At 40.6% G+C, this 19,197-nt stretch overlaps 1 protein-coding gene across 11 annotated transcripts in view; it reads right to left on the bottom strand.

The window, feature by feature from the left end:
• Positions 1-95: 95 nt before the first annotated feature.
• Positions 96-19,197, bottom strand: part of MAP3K15 (mitogen-activated protein kinase kinase kinase 15) — an 82,862-nt gene continuing 63,760 nt past the window's right edge. For all 11 annotated transcript variants that reach the window (XM_068179929.1, XM_068179928.1, XM_068179934.1 and 8 more), the window contains 13 exons: positions 17,441-17,571; positions 17,006-17,111; positions 13,111-13,268; positions 9,704-9,887; positions 7,070-7,247; positions 6,239-6,413; positions 4,359-4,544; positions 3,871-3,976; positions 2,502-2,712; positions 1,523-1,635; positions 1,259-1,356; positions 1,080-1,156; positions 96-586 (listed from right to left, as the gene is read on the bottom strand). In XM_068179929.1, coding sequence (XP_068036030.1) covers positions 472-586; positions 1,080-1,156; positions 1,259-1,356; positions 1,523-1,635; positions 2,502-2,712; positions 3,871-3,976; positions 4,359-4,544; positions 6,239-6,413; positions 7,070-7,247; positions 9,704-9,887; positions 13,111-13,268; positions 17,006-17,111; positions 17,441-17,571 — 1,838 coding nt within the window. In that variant the 3' untranslated portion in view covers positions 96-471. The remainder of the gene's footprint in view (positions 587-1,079; positions 1,157-1,258; positions 1,357-1,522; positions 1,636-2,501; positions 2,713-3,870; positions 3,977-4,358; positions 4,545-6,238; positions 6,414-7,069; positions 7,248-9,703; positions 9,888-13,110; positions 13,269-17,005; positions 17,112-17,440; positions 17,572-19,197) is intronic.

Raw genomic sequence — 19,197 nt, 5'->3', positions numbered from 1 at the left:
TCATGAACTCTTTCCCAGAAACTCCACCAAAAATATAATGTATGTGCTCTGGTTTTGCTGCAGAAAAGTTGCTAATTGAAAACATAACACAAGGCTTTTCTCAGTAGTTCAGTGAGACTAGCTTTAATACAAAAAGCTGTATAAATCCATCTACAACGATGTGACATGCTCTAGCATATCCCCTCCCTGCTCAAACCATCAGCCAGCAGAAGTAACACGTTTTAAGTTCACAGTTTTCACAGTGCTAAAGTCAGGTAGGTTTTTTCTCAGCTAATCTTTTGTATTACATTGACAGGCATCCTATGCTTTAGTCTTGTCATAAATAACTTACACGCATTGACACTGACTTAAAAGCTGTTACTACTATTCACTGTGTATTACACTGATGGTCAAACAAGCTACCTAACTGTGCAAAACCTGCAAGGCCACTGTACATATAAATACATACATCTAAAGTGCCGGGAATGTATTTCATTTGCTTATTCCCATTTTGTTTTCTTCCAAAGCATTGACCTGCACTGAGGTCTTGCCGGATGTTTGTCGGTGGTTTAGGATTGCATTCCAGATTCTGCAGCGAAGACCACCCCTGCATGAAGAGAAATAGAGAGCAGTTAGGGAAAACTCCCTCGTCTCCATTGCCTTAAACTGAGCAAGAAGTAAAACCAAGAAATCCCAAGGATAGACCGGTTATGACAGTACATAGCAAACTACACTGTGTTATGGTTATAGCTAAAACTTCTTCCAGGTCAGCCAGGGGTTAACAGAATGATGACAAAAGGACCTGAATGAATGGGTAGGAAAAATAAATTCTTTATGCCTGTTTTTCATATGATTACATCATCGTGAAGGGTGCAAAAAAATGTCCAACCTTGATAAATGCCAAAGCAGATGGCTCGAAGCATCCTCGGTGTAGTTGTGTCAGTTAAGATGTGAAAACTTTTATCAGAAAATCTGAGAGGAAACTGATGGCAGTTGCCCCTGAACTGTCAATGACCTATTGGAATAACCAAACTTTAAAAGGTTTTTAACAAAATATGTAAATTAAGCTCTTAACAATGAACTAGAAAATATTTTCTTACCGCAGCTGAAGATAACACAAGTCATCTTTGGTGATATCATTAAGGACAGCACTTAGTGTGTAATCTTCTTCAGCAAACTAAAAAGCAAATTTATTCATAAATAAATATTCCTTCTTTGAAACCAAACTGCTAATTATGACTAAAATTTGTGGTTTTTTTAAATGTGATTTTATTTTTACCCTCTTAATGGTATCCAAGTCTGCTCCTTGTTGTTTCAGCCAGTTCATGAGCGCAGGGTCTGCATTCTCTCTAAAAGTTGCTGCACATTGCTGGGAATCTTTAACAAAAAACAAAGGTTAATACACCTCAAAACTAGGGCAAAAGTGGTTGTTTTCAGGTAACTGAAGCTTAAGCTGTCTGGTTTTTCATCCTTTCAATAAAAACATGATCTCATATGTTTTTGTGTAACTGCAGTATCTTAATTCTGCAGTATCTCCTCATACCTTTGGGTTTAAGCTTTAATTGAAGCAACTGTAATTCCTGAGTCTTCTGCTCCAAAGATTGTCGTAAGAGGGTCTGATACTCTTTCTCCTTCTGAACGAGATTTTCCAAAAGCCTTGTAGCATATAAGAAAGATCAAACACAACCACACTGAGTATAAATCTAACTGAAAAAAATACCATTTTTAATGAGTACCACAGGACAGAGGCATTTGTGAGGAGTACTGTCATAAGAAACATCTCCAATGGCTTAGAGATTTCATTTTGGTTGTCTGAGACTCAGGGGTGCCACTTGTAGGCTTTCACCTGCAGAATTTAGTAAATAGCTCATAAATTCTGTTCCTACTGTTGTGCAGCCTCCCTGGGCAGAGCTGCTGCCTCTATACTGTAATTTACTACTGAACAATGTAACACTGATGTTTTACCAGGGACTTTCTGATCACGGATTTACATCATGTGCATAAAAAAGAATAGGAACTTCAGCTGTTAACCCTACACGTGTAACCCATGCTGGCAGCACCCTACACATGTAACCCATGAGAAACAGGGCAGGGCTCTGCTGAGCTCTGCTGGTGCTAATAGTGGCCAGCCCGTCCCGTGAGCCAGGACAGAGCTGCTCTGGCCTTTCCTTGCAGGAACAGCTTTGAGGCACTGACACCAAGTCATGGAGCATCAAAGGAGTAGGAAGGAAACTGGCACAGTTACACCAACCTAATTACTCCCCACAGAAATCCAACGTGACATTATGCAATTAATAGATTATTTACACAGAAACAAATGCTGTACTGAATGATGTTCAGTTGCCATACTGTACTGCCAGTGTATTCCAAATCCACTCGTGTTCCTGGAAGGCTTTATCGCAAGGCGATACTGGTGAGCAGTACTACGGGTAAGTATGTACCCATCAGTGTAGAAAGCACAGTCTGAGAGCTTTTCAAAGACTGCCTGAACATACATCCAGAGTCTTTACAGGAGATTTTACCTTACGGTGTCGTGTTTAAGTCTGCCCAGCTCCTGGTTGAGCAGCTGCTGAGCCTTGTGTGACACCACAGAACTGAGGGTGCTGACCCCTGATGTGATGGCAGCATCCTCAGCCCCATTTTGTTCAGAGGGCTGGAAACTCTCCTCCACTTCATCAGCGTCCTTATCCCCACATTCAGTTTCTGATGCTGGCTCAAAGTGAGTGCGAAGCTCTGGTAAAAAGAAAGAGGGGAAGAAGATATTTTTGGTAATTCTGTCTTCAAAGGTTATGCAGCTTGTTCTTCACTGCTGTGGGTGGGGGAGACTTTGCATAATGTCTTTCATTGCAACACTGAGCAGGGGAGTAGTGAAGCCTTGTGTGAGCTGGAGCACAGGTTCTCTGGCATTGGTTCTAGAATGGGCAATGCACCAGCAGAGGTAGAGCTGTAGGTCATAGTTGTAGTGGGGACAAATATCACGAGATGAGTAATAAGTCAATAAAATGTGTTAAGGAAAAATCCCTGAAAGCTTGCATTTTTCCTAAATAGTAAGAGGAAAAAAAAAAAAAGTGTTTTTCCCTAATGCCCTTGGCCAAAGAGTGTACAAAGCATTCCTTTTCTCCAGGGAGAATTTCTAGCCCCACTTCTCAGAACTTGCTGCACGTGGCCACCCTTATTACCAAAGAACAGTTGCGATTTCTCTTGTACAAAATCCTAAAAACTTTGGCCAATTTGGCTTTAAAAGCCATGGCAACTTTGGACTGAAAGGGCTCACTGTCACTAAGTCTCTCAGAACATTCCTATACTGGAAGGGGTGCTCAGCATTTTAAACGGTTACAAAAGTACTTTAGTATTTCCAAATTAACTAATTCCTAGACAGTACTTAAACATTTATCTTCCTGGTGGTTTTCCCTATTGTTCATCTATGGGCCAGAATCATCCTCTTCCTCATACTGATGCACTCCCTCCTACACATCTGCTCCTTAGCTCATTAATAATTTTTCAGAACACATAACCAGACCTGTGCAGTGTTAACCACCCTGGATGTCAATAATATGTACAGAATAATTTTCTTTCTTACTAGAAAATCTCCAGCTTGGACTGAATTTAATTTGCCTTTTTTTGTCATGTTTGGACCACACTGGGGGTGCAGAACCCCTGTTTATCTCCTCATTATGTGCTTTTGTACTGCAAGTACAGCATTAATCCTCAAGATCAACACTTCTTTCTCTGCAACACTCTGACCCCATGTTTTTTGATGAGTGGCACATGGGGTGCAGTTAATGGCATGCTGAAAGCATAAACATCTGAACGGTTCCATTTGCTACAGCTCTTTGATATGCAGAACACCTCTTTTTAAAAAAAGGATTATTTTTAGCTGCTTTGGTTTACCTGGAATAAGAATAGTCACTGCTGCTTGGACTGCACGGCGGATGATGTTATCCATTGCAAACATCCAATGGGGTCTTATTAAGTGATTTCTTAACACTTTGTTCACCTGTAAAAGTAGCAGCAAACACCATTTGCTTACACCGTAGGAAAGAGAACCTTATTTTCCAATAGTAATACTAAGCTTTATAAGGTTAAAAACTGCATGCAGCACTAAAAAGCCTCCCACCTTTCAAAGTCTAAACAACAGTTTTAGGCTACAGCTTTCTAACCATTTCAAATCAGACTGTGACATTCCAACTCTTTTACAGTACAAGGAGGGAGAGGAGTGAGGAACAGTGGGGAAGCTGCAAACCCCTGGCATGAGCTTTGTCCACCTGATGTAGTGGAAGGTGTCTCTGCTCATGGAACGAGGGTTGGAAATAGATGATCTTTAAGGTCTCTTCCAACCTAAACCATTCCTCTGCCCCTACACGAAGAAAGGAACTCACTGCATCCTGGAATCCAAACAGCACCAGATGAATCTGATTGATGGAAGTGCTGTCAAAGTCCAAATCCATTTTCAACTTGGATATTGTAGAAGCCATCACTCTCTGCTCAGGAGAGTGTATGAAGTCCCTTAAAATCCCAATAATCTGCTTGATGTGGTCCACTGAAAGCTGCAGTTCTTCAGAGCCCTGGAGAAAATATTATGAATATGTATCAAATGAATCCCAGAATCATTAAACATCTATTCACAGTAGCATTAATATTCTTAGGGTTACATCACTTTGCTTATATATATTTCATATTACTGAACAGAATCACAGAACTTTTGTTTATGCAGAGTCTCTAGTTTTTATCTTTTCTTTAAAAAAATTAAAGAGCAATTTCTGTTTTCATAAAAAACCTGTAAATCTACTGCTACTGTGGCTGTCACAAAGGGAAGAGGCTCCAAATTATATCTACGCATTCCTGCAATGTACTGCAGAGGGCAGCTCTCCTCCATTAAAACAGCAAAATGAGTCACTAAGAGACCCAATTTTTTTAGATACTATCCTTTCAATAAGCTGAATCTGGACTTCTATCTAATCATGCAGATATTTGATTTCCTTAGGAAAAAAAGTATGTTTATATATGCATTTCTCCCAAGTGAAAAAAACGTCTAAAATGACACAGTGATCCACCAGTGTTTATTTTATAATTTTCAGTCCATAACCTCCACAGTTAAAGCCATCCAAATGTCTACAAGAACAACCTCTGTAATTAAAAGGTAAAGGGAGTATTACATAAATTATGGAAAATAGATGAGAACAGCTGGAGACTGAACCAGGACTTGCTGCTACTAAATAATCCTTCATTGCAGAAAATGCTTGGAGCCCTGATTATTTCTGACTCTGAATTTTAGTTATTTGTAAGGCTATCAGCTGTTTTGCAGTTTAAGCTCAGAGCAGAAATGTAGCTCAGCTGCTTCCCCAGCCTGAGTTTGTGGGCTGTAGAGCCCTACAAAAGCCCCTGTGGTGCAGTTTGCTGGGGAAGGAGCACAGGGAGCAGCGAACTCTGGGCTGTGCAGAGCTGACCATGGAGCAGCAGGGCTTGACAGCCAAGCCACAAATGTCAACAGCTGGCTGGGGACACCACACCAAGAGTCAGCATGCTCCCCTTTATGGGATTGCAGTCCAGGTGAGAAAACATAGCTTTAGTAAGAATAAATGATGGGAGAGTGTCACAAACAAGTGTGCTGGAGATTGCCCAAAAATCACTGACAAGGGTATGAGCAAAAATCAGATTCACCAGAGAGAGGCTCATCAGAAGCAGACATTAAGAAGAAAAAGCTGTTACAGGTGTGTGGCAATGTTTGGCTCTGTATTAACCATTCTATGATTTTTTTCTTGCTCCTCTTCAGAGTAACTAAACCTTCCCACCCAACCTTCCCCTCTTCAGAAAATCCACCATAGCTTTCTTAAGATTCATGTACTGTGATCTTGGCACCTAGTTAACAAACGTTTTCTTAAAAATTGTTAATCAGGTCTCTACCCTTAAAGTAGAATATACCTATTACTATGTGGTGTTTTAGCTCCATGTCCTTAACAGCCAAAAGAAAAGACCACATCAAAACCATCCAACTCACCAACCGCAGCCCTCCACAATCCCACATCAAATGCCCAAACCTCTCCCTCATATAAACCAAGAGCCCATTAGCAGTAAAAGGTTGTGTTTGCTACCCATTCACCCAACAGCAAACAGCTCACACAGTTACAGGTCTCAGAGATTAAGGATACTCAGAAGGAACAATCCAAACACCTTCATTTATTCATTTTCAGAAAAGGAATAGTATGACTTGGCTCATTTTTCCCCTGACATGTGAAAAGGTGAGCTGAAGTGAAATTACCTGTGCAATACACTCCTGCAAATTGGAAGCAACTTTATCCTGTTCTTCCTTAAGGATTTTATACAGGATTGCTCGGCGTTCGCTGTCCTTGCGCAGCAAGAACAGCCCAGAATCCTTATCCTCCACAGATGGCGAGGCGCTTCTGTCCTCCGAGGCCGAGCCCTCATCAGGGACACTGTGGCAGCACAGGCACAAGAGAGACCTCAGCATTAGCAAGGAACCAGAAGGGAGCAAGGACACTTCTGGGGTTAAAAACTCAGTTCAAACTACAGCAGCAGATTGATCAGACTGGTAAGTGCTAATTTTGAGACAGAAGATGGCTCAGATCCCCTGCTGACTCAAAGCCCCCATGGCTGATTTCCCCCTGCTAAGAAGCTGGCATTAATGTCAGTTTTGGGGAGGAAAGCTGAAACTACTCTTTTTTTTTTTTTTCCTGGACCCATACTGTAACATACTCATTTGAAAGTATTGTTTTGTACTTTGGGAGAAGCAGAACTGTATTTCTGCTTCCCATTTTGTTATGAGCATATGGAAGGGTCAAATCCTCACTTAACTCCTAAATCCATATCCACTCAATCAATAAGACCACTGACATTTACTCACTGAAGGAAGGAAAGTGGAAAAGTACACGGAAACCTTAAAGGAGAGGAATGATTGTTCATTATTAAATAGACAATGTTTACATAAACTGGTAATCTGTCTATGCAACTTACTGATTAACACATGTGCTTACCTAACCATTATGTGAAAAAACTGCCCTCAGATAAAATAAAATGTGAATTAAATCCACAGAATCCCTCAAGGGTGTCAAGTGAGAAGCAAACATTTTACCTTAGTAAATGAGAAATGGGATGCTTTGTCTGAATCTCTGAAATGGATCTCTTTGGCCTTTCGAAAAACACATCATGCTGTACATCAGAGTCTGGTGAAACAGAGCCGTGCTCACTGCTGCTACTGCCAGCCTGTTCCCCATGGATTGGCAATGGGAGGGATGTGTTCCTATTATAATCTAGGACAGACATGGTAAAATGTGTGACAGAGCTAGGCCAGAAAGGGCAACATGCTTTAAACAGCTGTGATCCCCTTCACTGATATCAAGACCTCATTTTGCAAAATGGCTGGGAGAGAAGTAACCTTGTTGAAAAAAAGCAGTAACACAATTCAAAATCATTGCATGAAAAAGCAATAAAAGGTTTCAACAAGTTAACTGCTAAACCCAAAGACAGCACAGATACTCACAGGAAATGCCATTTTGTTACCCTCTCTCACATATACACACAATCCCCCTTGGTGCTGGCCCTACAAAGTGGCTCAAATGGACATGAGCAGTTTAAAGAGCCTGAGGAACCAAGAGGTTCATCTGCTGCTCCACCACAGCCGTCCCTCTAAGCAGAGAGCACTCCAACTATGTGCCCTCCTCACCTTTAATGCCTTTAATTGGCATCAAATTTCCCTCTCCATGCCTGAGATATCTGCCTCACTCACATGTGTCCCTGCCCTTAGCAAGGACCCTCCCTCCCCGCACTGGCCTGAAGGAAATCTCTTGTCCCTTTCCAATTCATCTTAAAAGTAAGAAAAAATTAAAAACAAAATAAAACAAAAAACCAAACCAATCCAGATGTTGAGAGTTTGCTGTAATCCTGATTGCCAGTTTGCACAATCCTGTGTAGCAGGAAAGGTGAAGTTCTCTCAACCCAAGGTGAACATATCCATTGAGCTCAAATATGACAAAAGTTTTTGATGCTTGTCACTACAAATTCTTGGAGGTGAGGGAAGGAAGAGAGCTAGAGGTTGAAAGTTGTTCAGAAAGCTCGGACATACTCCATGGCACATGACTGATGTTCAAATGGCTGAGGTTAAACAGTCACAGAAATGAAACAATGTATGTCACCTCATGAAACCTGGTGCAAGGCATCTCAGTAGGACAGCAAACTGAGAGCTGCTGTCCCAAGAGTAAGGGCTGAGATTTTTTCTGGGTTGCTTTTATTATTGGAAAGAAAGAGATAGGGATGAGATGAAAAGATGGGGACAAATCTGAAGCAATTTGAGGCGAGAGAAACAATGGAAGAAGAAGATGGTGAACTGCTGCAGCTGGGACTGTGGTAACTGCTGGGCCAGGATCTACCTTGGACCACCAAACTTCCCCTGGGGATGGCTGCAGCAGCCAACACAGCTCTCCCCAGCTCTGGCATGGAGAATCACACACTCAGCTGCCATCAGGTGCCTTTCCCTCTCCTCACCCAATGCACGGTTCTCACATTTGCCCACTCTGCTCGTGTCTATGGCCAGCACTGAGCTCACTCCCTGCAGCACCAGGTCCATAACCTCACCAGCAGGAGAAGAGAAGAAAGGAGGAAGGCAGCAGGAGGGAGGGGTGCACCTGCCCTGATATTTGACAAAGAGCCTGTTGCTCCTGAGGCTGCTAACAAGGCAAGCACTGCACTTTCTAACATCATGCAATTTTTCCAGGAAGACATCCTCAAGAGCTGAAAGGCTACAAGAGAAGATTGTTGTGGGACAGAGAGCTACAGCATGCCAACAGCTCCTGCATGCCACTGCCCTGGCTGAGCAGCAGGAGCTCTCCTGTTATCCCAGTGTCACTGCAGGGACTGGAGTTCAGTTCTCAGTGCCCCTCAGGACATGAGGTAATGCTCATTTCCTTGATGAAAGCAATTCAGCTAGATGGCATAAATTCCTTGCTACTTGTTCCCTTCAGAATTCCATTCTTTCAAAAGTTATTTGTTGAGAGAGGAAAAGCTCAAATAGGAAGAACTTCAATTTGCATTGGGAATGTGTGTGTGTGCAGACAGGTGAAAGAAGCAGCAAGACCAATGGCTTTCCCTGTTTTGAAACAGACAGTTCCTTCATATGATTCATTTGGAAGGTCTATATTAAGGTTCCTTATCTTATCACTGAGCAAGTGGCTGATATGTTTGCGGGGGAGGGAAGAAGAAACATGCTATGCAGATAAAACAAAACAACCCACTAGACAGCCACTTCAGCACCTTTGTGCCAAATTTCAATGTTAGGTATCAAGTTTGAAAATGCTGACCCAAACACCTAATAGATCCACATTTTCAGGTGTCAAACACCTACTCTATGAACCTCAGACCTCTGAAGTATATATAACTGTGAATCTAAAATGCAGAACTGCTTTGGAAAGTCTTTGTCAAATGTCACTCTTCTAATTTTAATTTACTACAAATGATTTATTTCTGCAGAGAGGAAAAATTACTTTGGGAGGTTTCAGCAAGCAAAATACAAAATAAGCAAGGCACTTTATTTTCTGAGAATTATTAAATTTAAATACATATAATCAAAAATCACAGTCATTTTTAGTAGCTGAGTTCCTGCTGTTTTCCTGGCACAAGAAATGTCCTTTGCAAAAGAAAGTGCTTAATGATTCCAATCTTTATATAACACTTAATGACGATGTTGACTTGGATTTGGCTGATAATTCCTTACCTGAAGGCTTGAATGCAATTTTGCTTTTCTTGCCCTTGTTCACTTGCTTCAGGAAAGAATCTCTCAGCAAATCAGATGCTGTAGCACGCTTACTAGGATCAGGTTCAAAACAGAGCAAAATAAAGGCCTTTGTTTCAGCAGACACTGATTCTGGAATTTCAGGATGAATCTTAAACATCCCAACCTGCAAGTAAAACACAAATACTAATTATTTTTATGGAGACCATGGGCCAAAGCTCTTATAATACAGTCGCTCAGACTTCTGACTCTTGTAGAAAAGGAGTGATCCAGGTCCCACATAAAGCAGTGAAGTGACAACTTCTAATCCTGTTTTATTTCATGGCAAACATGGTGTAAATATCCATGTGATATTACATAAATGCCAAAGTATGGACGTATCTAATCATCTGCTTTCAGGCAATCTTGGTATCTGGGCATTATTGACACCAAGTGCTTCAAATACTTCTTCTCTGACCAGCCACAAACCCTTCCAGCTATTGCACAGGTTTCCCATCACCCCTGCTCAGAGCTTTGTCTCTCAGTTGCTGACTCCTCCAGCACATCCATGCCCAAGAACAGCAATAATCTCCTCCTCTAGCACTAACAGCCTGAGGCTGCTTTCTGCTCCTGCCACTGACACTTGAATTTACACCATATGAGGGGTTTTTTGTCTCCCAACTTCCCAGCATAAAAGACTGAGAGTTCCAGGTCACCCAGAATGCAACAACTGACAAATTTCCTTGCACAAATATGCACACTGACCTTGCCAGACCTTGGCACCATCCCCCTTTTCAGGGCAGATGTCTTCCCGAGTCTTTCAGTGTTATTTAATTGAAAATCACATAATGTCCAAAGGTTTAACAAGATCCTTGTTAAACCATTCTTTAAGTAATGACTCTTATTTTAAGTAATTACTTAAAAGCATCTCTTTTAAGACTCTGTCTTTAAGTAATGAAAAATGTGCTTCCACAGGTTGCTCCCTAGTGATTTTTCCAGCTCCTCACTGCCTTCTTATTCTCTAATGTCAATCTGGCAGAACTGTTTGGAAGCCAGAGCTGTATAACCTGTGTGCACATGTCTGGAGAGATTATGGTTTGTAGTCTCAGCATCTTTACACAAAATACATCCTGGAGAACAAGCACAAAGGTAGTGTTCACAAGGGAGACAGCAGCCCAGCAGTTAAGTGCCATCTGCTTTCAAATAATCTCATTACAGTGCTGCATTAACACACTGTGGCACTATTAAGTGCTCCCAATACTGGTTCAGCTTCAATACAAGCTGAAGAAAAAAATGCTGAGCAGTCCTGCTTCTGTTTGAATGACAGTGCAGTAATAAAATGCTAATAGGGCTTTAAGGCCTTCCAAACCATGACCTGAACACATTTAAGACTCAGTGTCACAAACTGGCAGCACTCTGGTGCCAGGTTTTACTCTTATGCACTAAGCAAAAACCTAGAAAAATTCCAAACCAGGACCAGGAAATTTGAAAGCTTGTGTCTGATCTTATCTTAATCTCTGTTGCTCAAGGGGAGTAAGTTTTGTCACAACCACCTGCAAATTCTATGGCAACACTAGTGTACTTTGTCTCCACTGAATGCCATTTGTTTGCACTCTTTTCACACAGACACAGATGCACGCATTCTGTGCTCATAGAATAAACACCATGCAATGGTCCCAGCCAGGACCTATCCAGTTCTTGGTTTACTATAGCCCCTTTTCTCTACTTTGTCCAACTCCTTGGTCATTTGCAATTTCTAAAATGACTTCACAGGGAGACTTAAACCTTCCCTCTCCTCACCTGCCCTATGCACAACAGAGCATTCATGTGTGGAGGTGGGGACCTCAAAAGTTCAATATTCAAAGTTTTCCAGACTTATTTTTACATGTTTGCCCAGCCAGCCTGCTTCAAATCCAGCTTCCAGCTTGCTTGCTTTCATTACACAGAAAAAGAAAACATGGTTTGTAACCTATGGTGTCTAGCAAGACACAATTCCAAACAGGTCCCAGCAGAGCCAAGAAACAGGAAACAAAACCAAATGCCTGCCTGTAGTAAATTAACGCAGTCTGCAATAAGAATGCTAAAAACTTTCAATAAACTGTGCTGAAAAATAAGATGTGTAACTCACTGAGCAGTCACAACTACATGCCAGGTACATAAGGTTAAAAGGCATATGCCAACAGAATTGTATCTGACATTTACAGTGATGTGGAAAACAGTCTCTTTCCATGGCTCCCTCAGGAAAGCTTTAGTGAGCCAAACCCCATTCACCCAGGCAGCTTCTTTTGAGGTATGCCACAAGTTGACAGCACCAAGCTGACCTATTATACCACTAAAATACGTGTATCAAAACCCATAATCATCCCTTTTTTGTCTTTTAGCAGTGGTTCATGGGATAACCCACAGGCCTAATATGACATATGGCATTACACGTCATGCTGAACTGCAGCCCAGATTTCTATACCTATTGATAAAGACTTGATTTTGCCACCATGGTTGCATTAATGATGATACTAAGCTTACATAGTGGCTTTCAACAAGATACATGAAAAAATTACAACACTGGTAATTTAAGGCAGTTTGCTGAGTTATGGATGGGACATTTTCCCCACTATAAGAATGAGAATTCTCAAGCATAACTGAAAACTTAAGTGCTTTACTACAGGTCTACTGCAAGCCAATGGAAGAACCAAAATTTTTCAGTCTATTTATTTGACACATCATAGTTGTTACACTCCTGTTAGTTACAGAGCTAGAAAAAGTAACTTTTAAATTATGTTTATTATCCAAGTGTTAATTTTTGCATTTGAAAACAGATACACTAACTAAGAGAAACAATGCAATAGAGACAACAGCTTACTGAGGAGGTAGCTATGACCTGAAGGACTTGGAATGCAAAATACAGAGTATTATACTTCTTTAATACATACTGGGAATCCTGGAGAGCTATTCCCCTGCTCTTTTCCACCACATCTTTCTGCATCCCTGTTGCAGAGATAGGGCCTTTAAAACATTTTCCTTTGGGAAGGAAGCTTACAAAAATTACTTAAAGGAGCAGAAATAACTTGTTTGTCATTACTGGGGAGACTGGTTACAAGAAGGAAATCATAAACCAAGAGCAGGAGATGAAAAAAGTAACACAGGGGATATTAGTTTTCATAAGCCTTCACTCATTTTTCAGATTGCTGCTCTGAGTCATGACCTATTTCCAGCACAAAAATAACTGATCACCCCAGAGAGTAATACAGCTTAGAGAAGGGCAGGATCTTTCAGCAAGAGTTAAAAACACAGGTCAGACTATGGCTTTGTGCAAAACAACCCATGTAAGACAATGTTTTTACCAATTAATATCATGAAATTAAGCTATAATTGACAATTCATCAACTCAAAAGCAAAAAAGCTATATTTACTTTAAACATTGCAGCTTGAGGCTCCCCTAGTTCATGAAAAGGAGGTTTGCCTGTTGCCATCTCAATAATGGTACAGCCCAGGGACCAGATGTCAGCAGGAGCACCATATCCTCGTGGTCCTTTATCGATGATTTCTGGAGCCATGTACTGCAAGGTTCCTGGTCAGGACAAAAAGAGCGGTCAAGTGTACATTCCTAATTCTTATTAAGGAGGATTAACACAACACTCAGCAAGCCAAAAATTGTGAAATGCAATCTGTATAGCCAAATACCTTATCTCCCATATCAGCACTGAAAGACTTACATTACAGCATCTTTTTTATAAACTATCTTTTTGCCCCTCCTTTCTAACTCCAGGTTTCAAATGCTGAAAGTCTATACACCACATAATCCAATAGCTTCCCCAGAAAATAAAATTATATTCAATTTTTACAGATACCAACTTTTAAAGATTATGCATGTTCGAGATGGCAAAATCTGAGAAGTGACAGATAGTCTTCATGAGAATAATTTTTCATATTTTACCCCAATAATGAGAACACTAGTGACAGGGAATTTCAAATAGTTAGTTTGAAAAAAATCTAGTTTTGCAAACACAGGGCAATAACTAAGGCAACTCATCATAGTTTGTCTAGAATTCCAGGATGCCTTGGGTGTGCTTGGGATTTCTGACATCCAAGGTTAGCAAAAAAAAAAAAACCAAAACAAAAAAAACACCACCAAACAAACCAACCAGTTAGAATTTCTAAAGTTATACAGATTGACAAAATAAGATCCTGCCTGCAGACAACATGAGTGTAATAGTGTAATACTAGTAATAATACTGATAAAAGAACAGTACAGTAAATAATTAAATAAAAGATGGTCAATTTGGTATCATTCTTATTGGACCATTCACTAACACAGCTAATGAGGTCTTTACAGGAAGAGTCCACACCACCACCAGCAGAAAACTCCCTATGCTCAGTGTGTTTTGAACACTACAGTTCTTTCTCCACCTGAATTTCTATCAGCTCTGTTATGACATTGTCATGGTTTGACACTGGCGCTATGCCAGCGCCTTCATGAAAATGCACTTTTCTACACGATTGCTTTGAGATGTGATCAGGAACAGAGCAGGCCTAAGCTTGGCAGCAAAGAGGAAAACTTTATTAAACTACTACTACTATAAAAACTAGACACTAAATCTTGGATGAAGACTTTCTAAAACACCCTTCCTCTTCTTACCTAATTTCTAAACAAACTTAACAGTGAGACCCCACCCAGGATCTTGATCAAGTTGCCACTTTTCAGATAATCAATACTCAGTCTATCAAGGGAGACAGGAGTCTCTCCTGTGCCACAGACCCCCCAGGAAACAAAACTGCCACTTTTGTGTCTCTATGTCACACAAGGCAACCGCCCAGAGAAAATTTGCTATGGTGACACTCTCTTTTTTATGTCACAGTGCTCTCACTACTGTGCATGGACAGACTGCTCATAGGGCTCTTTTAAGGATGCTTTGCCAAGGACTAAGAAAAACAACAGTTCAGCATCTCATCTTGGGACTACAGTCCCTCCCATTTCCCCCTGGGGCCGAGGGTCTAAGAACAGAGATCATCTTCTTCTCTTCTTCTTTTCTGAAGACAGAGGGCCTCTCCACACCTTCTTCAACTTTCTTCCGTTCTTTCTATTTTTTTGTTGGTAATCACTGAAACAGGTCTCTTGGCCCACTAACGCATCCCCTCAAGTGCAGCCTCTGTCAGGAGAATTTGGTTTAGTCTATGGCTAACAAGAAAAGTTTAGCCACAAGCTACTCTTATCATCTCCTTCTAACTCAAAAATTTCTTCTTCCACCATCTCAGATCCCAGACTGTCTCTCTTCTACTTCAAATCAAGGAGGAGTAATATTTTACAAAGCCTTCATTTCTCAGGAAAGGGTTAAAAGCTCAGACTCCCTGGACGGCTGATATCTCTGCCCAGCAGCCGATTCCCAAGGCCAAGGCTGGGCGCCTTCCCCCCCCCCTCCTTCTTCTCCGCCGGCAAAGTTACAGGTGCCGTCCGGACTCTCTGTCTCTTCCCTCTGAGGGGGGGAATGACAAAGACATCTCCGCTTCTCTCCACCCTTCCGTCCACAGGAGCTGGCTCGGTTCCAGTCCTTCTACCCCTCAGCTCACCTCGACCAGGCCTCATGGCTCCCCCTCCTCCACCCAGCCCCATGGCTGGGCAGGGGAGGTCTGCACTGCACTCTGACCGGAACCAAAGAGAGCGAGCTCTTGGGAGTTCCTGCTTTTAACCCCCTGTGTTCTCAGAGGCGTATCCACACCTTCAGTGGTCACTTTAGGTGCCAATATCCAAACCTGACCACTGATTGGTTTGACCCAACTTCCTGAAAAAATCACTTCCATGTCAAACCACGACAGACATCTTTAAATTAAATTATTTTTCTTCTTAGGAATGTAATAAAACTACTGTCCTAGAGCTGTGAACTATCAAGTAATGGACATATGGTGAAGATACAAGGGTATCATATGTTCATTGAATGTGACTGCTGCAGAATGAAAGTTCAAGCCACAGCATTGCCCTCAGGCTGTGTCTTGAATGGAGGGATGTAATGTTTAAACCATCAGAAGTCTTGTTCTTCAAACCAAGTGATTTTATTACATAATGTCTAAAACCTAGGGTTTCTGTACTGCGTTACAGAACAAAAACCAAATTGCTAGAGACCTTTTAGGGTCCTCTGGGGTATAGCTACCTGCTTACTGATTCAAATCCAAAATGATAACTTAAGTATTTATTCACATGGCAAATTACATCTCAAAGGCACAAACAGGGCTGAAAATTTGCAAAAGAAAGAAGAAGGGCACAAGGAAAGAGTTACCTCCTTTTATTATGGTATAGAGACTTTTCTTAAGATATTATTTCTCTATATATCATCTCTACTGACAATCAGTTGCTAAAAAGTCACTGAGGAGCATGTAAAATACAGGCAAAGAGAATGATAATGAGTAATAATGAGATAATGAGTAAAAATAACTGAGAAAGGTAAGTTACTTGAGAACCTTAATTTTATTTTCATGGCTTCCTTTGTAAGAAAGCTGGAGGAGCTGCAGACACACCACCAGAGAAGTAAAGGGAAGTCTTGATTTTCACTTAAGTGAAATTTGTTATCTTTTGCCTTCCACTCTGAAGCCATCCATGACTAATGGCTTTGTCTGTGTACCATTTACTTAAACTGCAGGCAAGAAAGAGGCTTGTGATATCAGCCTTTGCATAAGGCCATATAACAAGCAGAAACACCATATTACCCACGTCCACAGATCACAGAAACCATGTGAACACATATTCATTTTTTAATGTGGAGTTTCCCCTTTTGTTCAGCAATTTTTGTTTTCCCTGAATATAACAAGTCTTTAAAACCTTGTTGTATTGAAAGCAGTTCTGTAACACATCAGCCTAAAATTTTCCTGTAAACTGTTCTTTTTACTGTTGTTAGCCAGGTGGCTGGGTTTAGAATTAACACCTCTAATCTGAAAGTGTTCCTAAGCTTGAGTTTGGTTTTCTGCACCTTTAAACATACATCTAGAAAGTGTGCATGTTACTAATACCAAGACTGTTAAATGAAAAAGTTGCTAAATTCAAGTGTTTCCAGATGTAATTGCAACAACCAATTGCTACTTAAGGAACACTTTGAAGAAAAACTTTCGCCCTCATAAAGTAAAATGGAAGAGAGTTAAATCTAAAAAAAAAAAGTCAGGAAAGCTATCAAGCCTATGTTTATGGTGATCACACTCCCATTTACTCTGCCCTGCAAACAGAAACCCAACAGCGTTTTCATCACTAAGCCAAAGAGCCTCTTGGCTCCAATGCTAAACCTGTCATGAGAGCCCTTACACACTCTGCTAGGTTAATCTTACCTGTGAATGTTTCAGTGCATGGATTGATTCCTGCCAGACGTTTGGAAGTACCAAAATCTGATATCTTAACCACGCCACTGTAGGTGTTCACCAGAACATTGTCCCCCTGTGGTTTGGACAGGATGAGGGAAGGAGGGGAGGGGGTGAGGGTGGAGGAAGAGAGAGGGAAGGAGGGAGGAAGACAGCAAACAGGGAGGGAGAGACAGAAAAATACAGATTCTCAATCTCAATAGTACTTCAAGATTGCACTTCTCTTTGTAATACACCTTTCTACAAAGCAATATTCCAGGAGCACCAGGAGGAGTTGGCTTATGCTTTCCTTTTGCTTTCAGCTTCCATGAAATCTGATTAAAAATTCTACTTCAGATTAAAGCAAAACTATCTGAAGTAAAGATAAAAAACAAATCAAACAAGACACACAAAAGGAAAAGTTACCTTTATATCTCTGTGTACAATCTGGTTCTCATGGAGATACTTGAGGCCTTCCAGAATCTGCTTGGTGTAAAATTTAATTGTAGGTTCTTTCATTGGGCCCCACTTAGATCTTAAGAGAGCTGAGAGGCTGCCTACAGGAGTTAAAGAAAATGTATCAAGATAGAGAATTTCCCAAACTATCATGAAACAGGTAAGTCTGGATGAAGCCTTTGCTCAACATCCTAATATAAAAGAAAAGCAGTACTTATGATTAAGCCAAATTCTTGCTAGATCACTCATAGCAAATAATGTGCTGTTGGTCTGGACTGGTAATTTCTTATTTGCCAGGTCAGGTTCTAGTCCCACAACAAGAATAAACGTTCTGACAGAGCTGCATCTATCCCCCTCACTTCACTGTAACAGCTGCTGAGACTACAGCTAGCAGCCATGTACCCCATAATGAAACAAGGACTAAAGGTAACAGTCTACCATGTTGTACATTGTACTTCATGAACCACAGATATGGGCAAATACAAACTGATTTTCTTGAGGCAGGGAGGGTAGAATCTAAATCAGAAAGAGCCTTCTCTTTACAAATATAGCATCAACTTTTGGCAGTATTCAGAGACAGGAAAGAAAGCTTCTGAAAAAAAAAAAAACCCTGAATGGATATTCGGACTAGGAGATGGGCCATCTACACATTCCCAATTCTAATAAAACTAATCTTTAAATAACACAAATATTTAAATAATGGGGCAAAATAAAGAACAGTTTTGCTTATTCAGCACAAAATAAACTAAGTACAGTAGGTCTACTTAAGGCCAGAAAAATTCAGCTAAAGGAATCGACAGCTTTCTAAAGTAAAGTTTCCTCAAAGAATCTTGTATAATCTGAACAGCTGGTTCCATTTTAAGACTGCCTAGAGAGTTTAAAATATCTAAATTGGTTCACTAATATCTTGCCATTAGCAACTAATCACAGCACACTTTACTGTGCATATATGAACAGGAAGCACCACCAGCTGACACTGTGAACAAGTGTGGGAAAACAAGAGGAAGTGTTGGCATAATTTCATCACATCTGCATGTGTCATGCAGGTCAAAGTGTCTCAGTTGTCAGGTGAAAAGGTCACAAGGATTCAAAAACGAGATAATTTCCCTATATCCCTAAATGCCCTGGATGCATTTAATTACACTTTAAATGTTTGTCTGGACCTTTCTTAGAAAATCTGAATTTTCTTGTTTTGAAAAATCTATTGAATTTTTCTTGTCTTGAAAAATCTAATTTTTCTTGTTTCTGTTTTTACTTTGCAAATTAAATTAATGGAAAATCTAACACTCATTCTGACACATCCTTGACACTGAAGAGTAAATAGCAAAATGGAGATGGAAACAAGATAGAGAGGTTACAAAAAGATTTCAAATCCTCTTCCTCCAGCAGAGAAGGCTAGAGGAGTGAAACTGGAAATTATGAGCAAGGAACACATCTCACTTTAATCTCTAATCTACCTAGGGAATAGCAGTCCTTTGTACATAGCAGTTAAAAAGGAGTACTTAATTGTTCTATCAGTATTACTTCTCAAAGAGAAACTTACACTGAAAGCTCCAGCTATAATTCAGACACTTGAGCTCAATGGACTATATAGCTCTAACTCCACTATTTTTTAACACGTGAGTATATGAAACCAAATACTTTTAACAATTTCTCTCTAGGTTTAGAATTATTATAGAAAGGGGAGATGGTACTGGGACCTATACTCTTCAAATTTACTCTTTCTA

The sequence above is a fragment of the Anomalospiza imberbis genome, chromosome 2 (assembly GCF_031753505.1).
Source record: "Anomalospiza imberbis isolate Cuckoo-Finch-1a 21T00152 chromosome 2, ASM3175350v1, whole genome shotgun sequence".
In the NCBI taxonomy this organism is placed as follows: Eukaryota; Metazoa; Chordata; class Aves; order Passeriformes; family Viduidae; genus Anomalospiza; species Anomalospiza imberbis.
The sequence above is the reverse complement of the archived record's forward strand: the minus strand, read 5'-3'. Positions and strand labels throughout refer to the sequence as shown.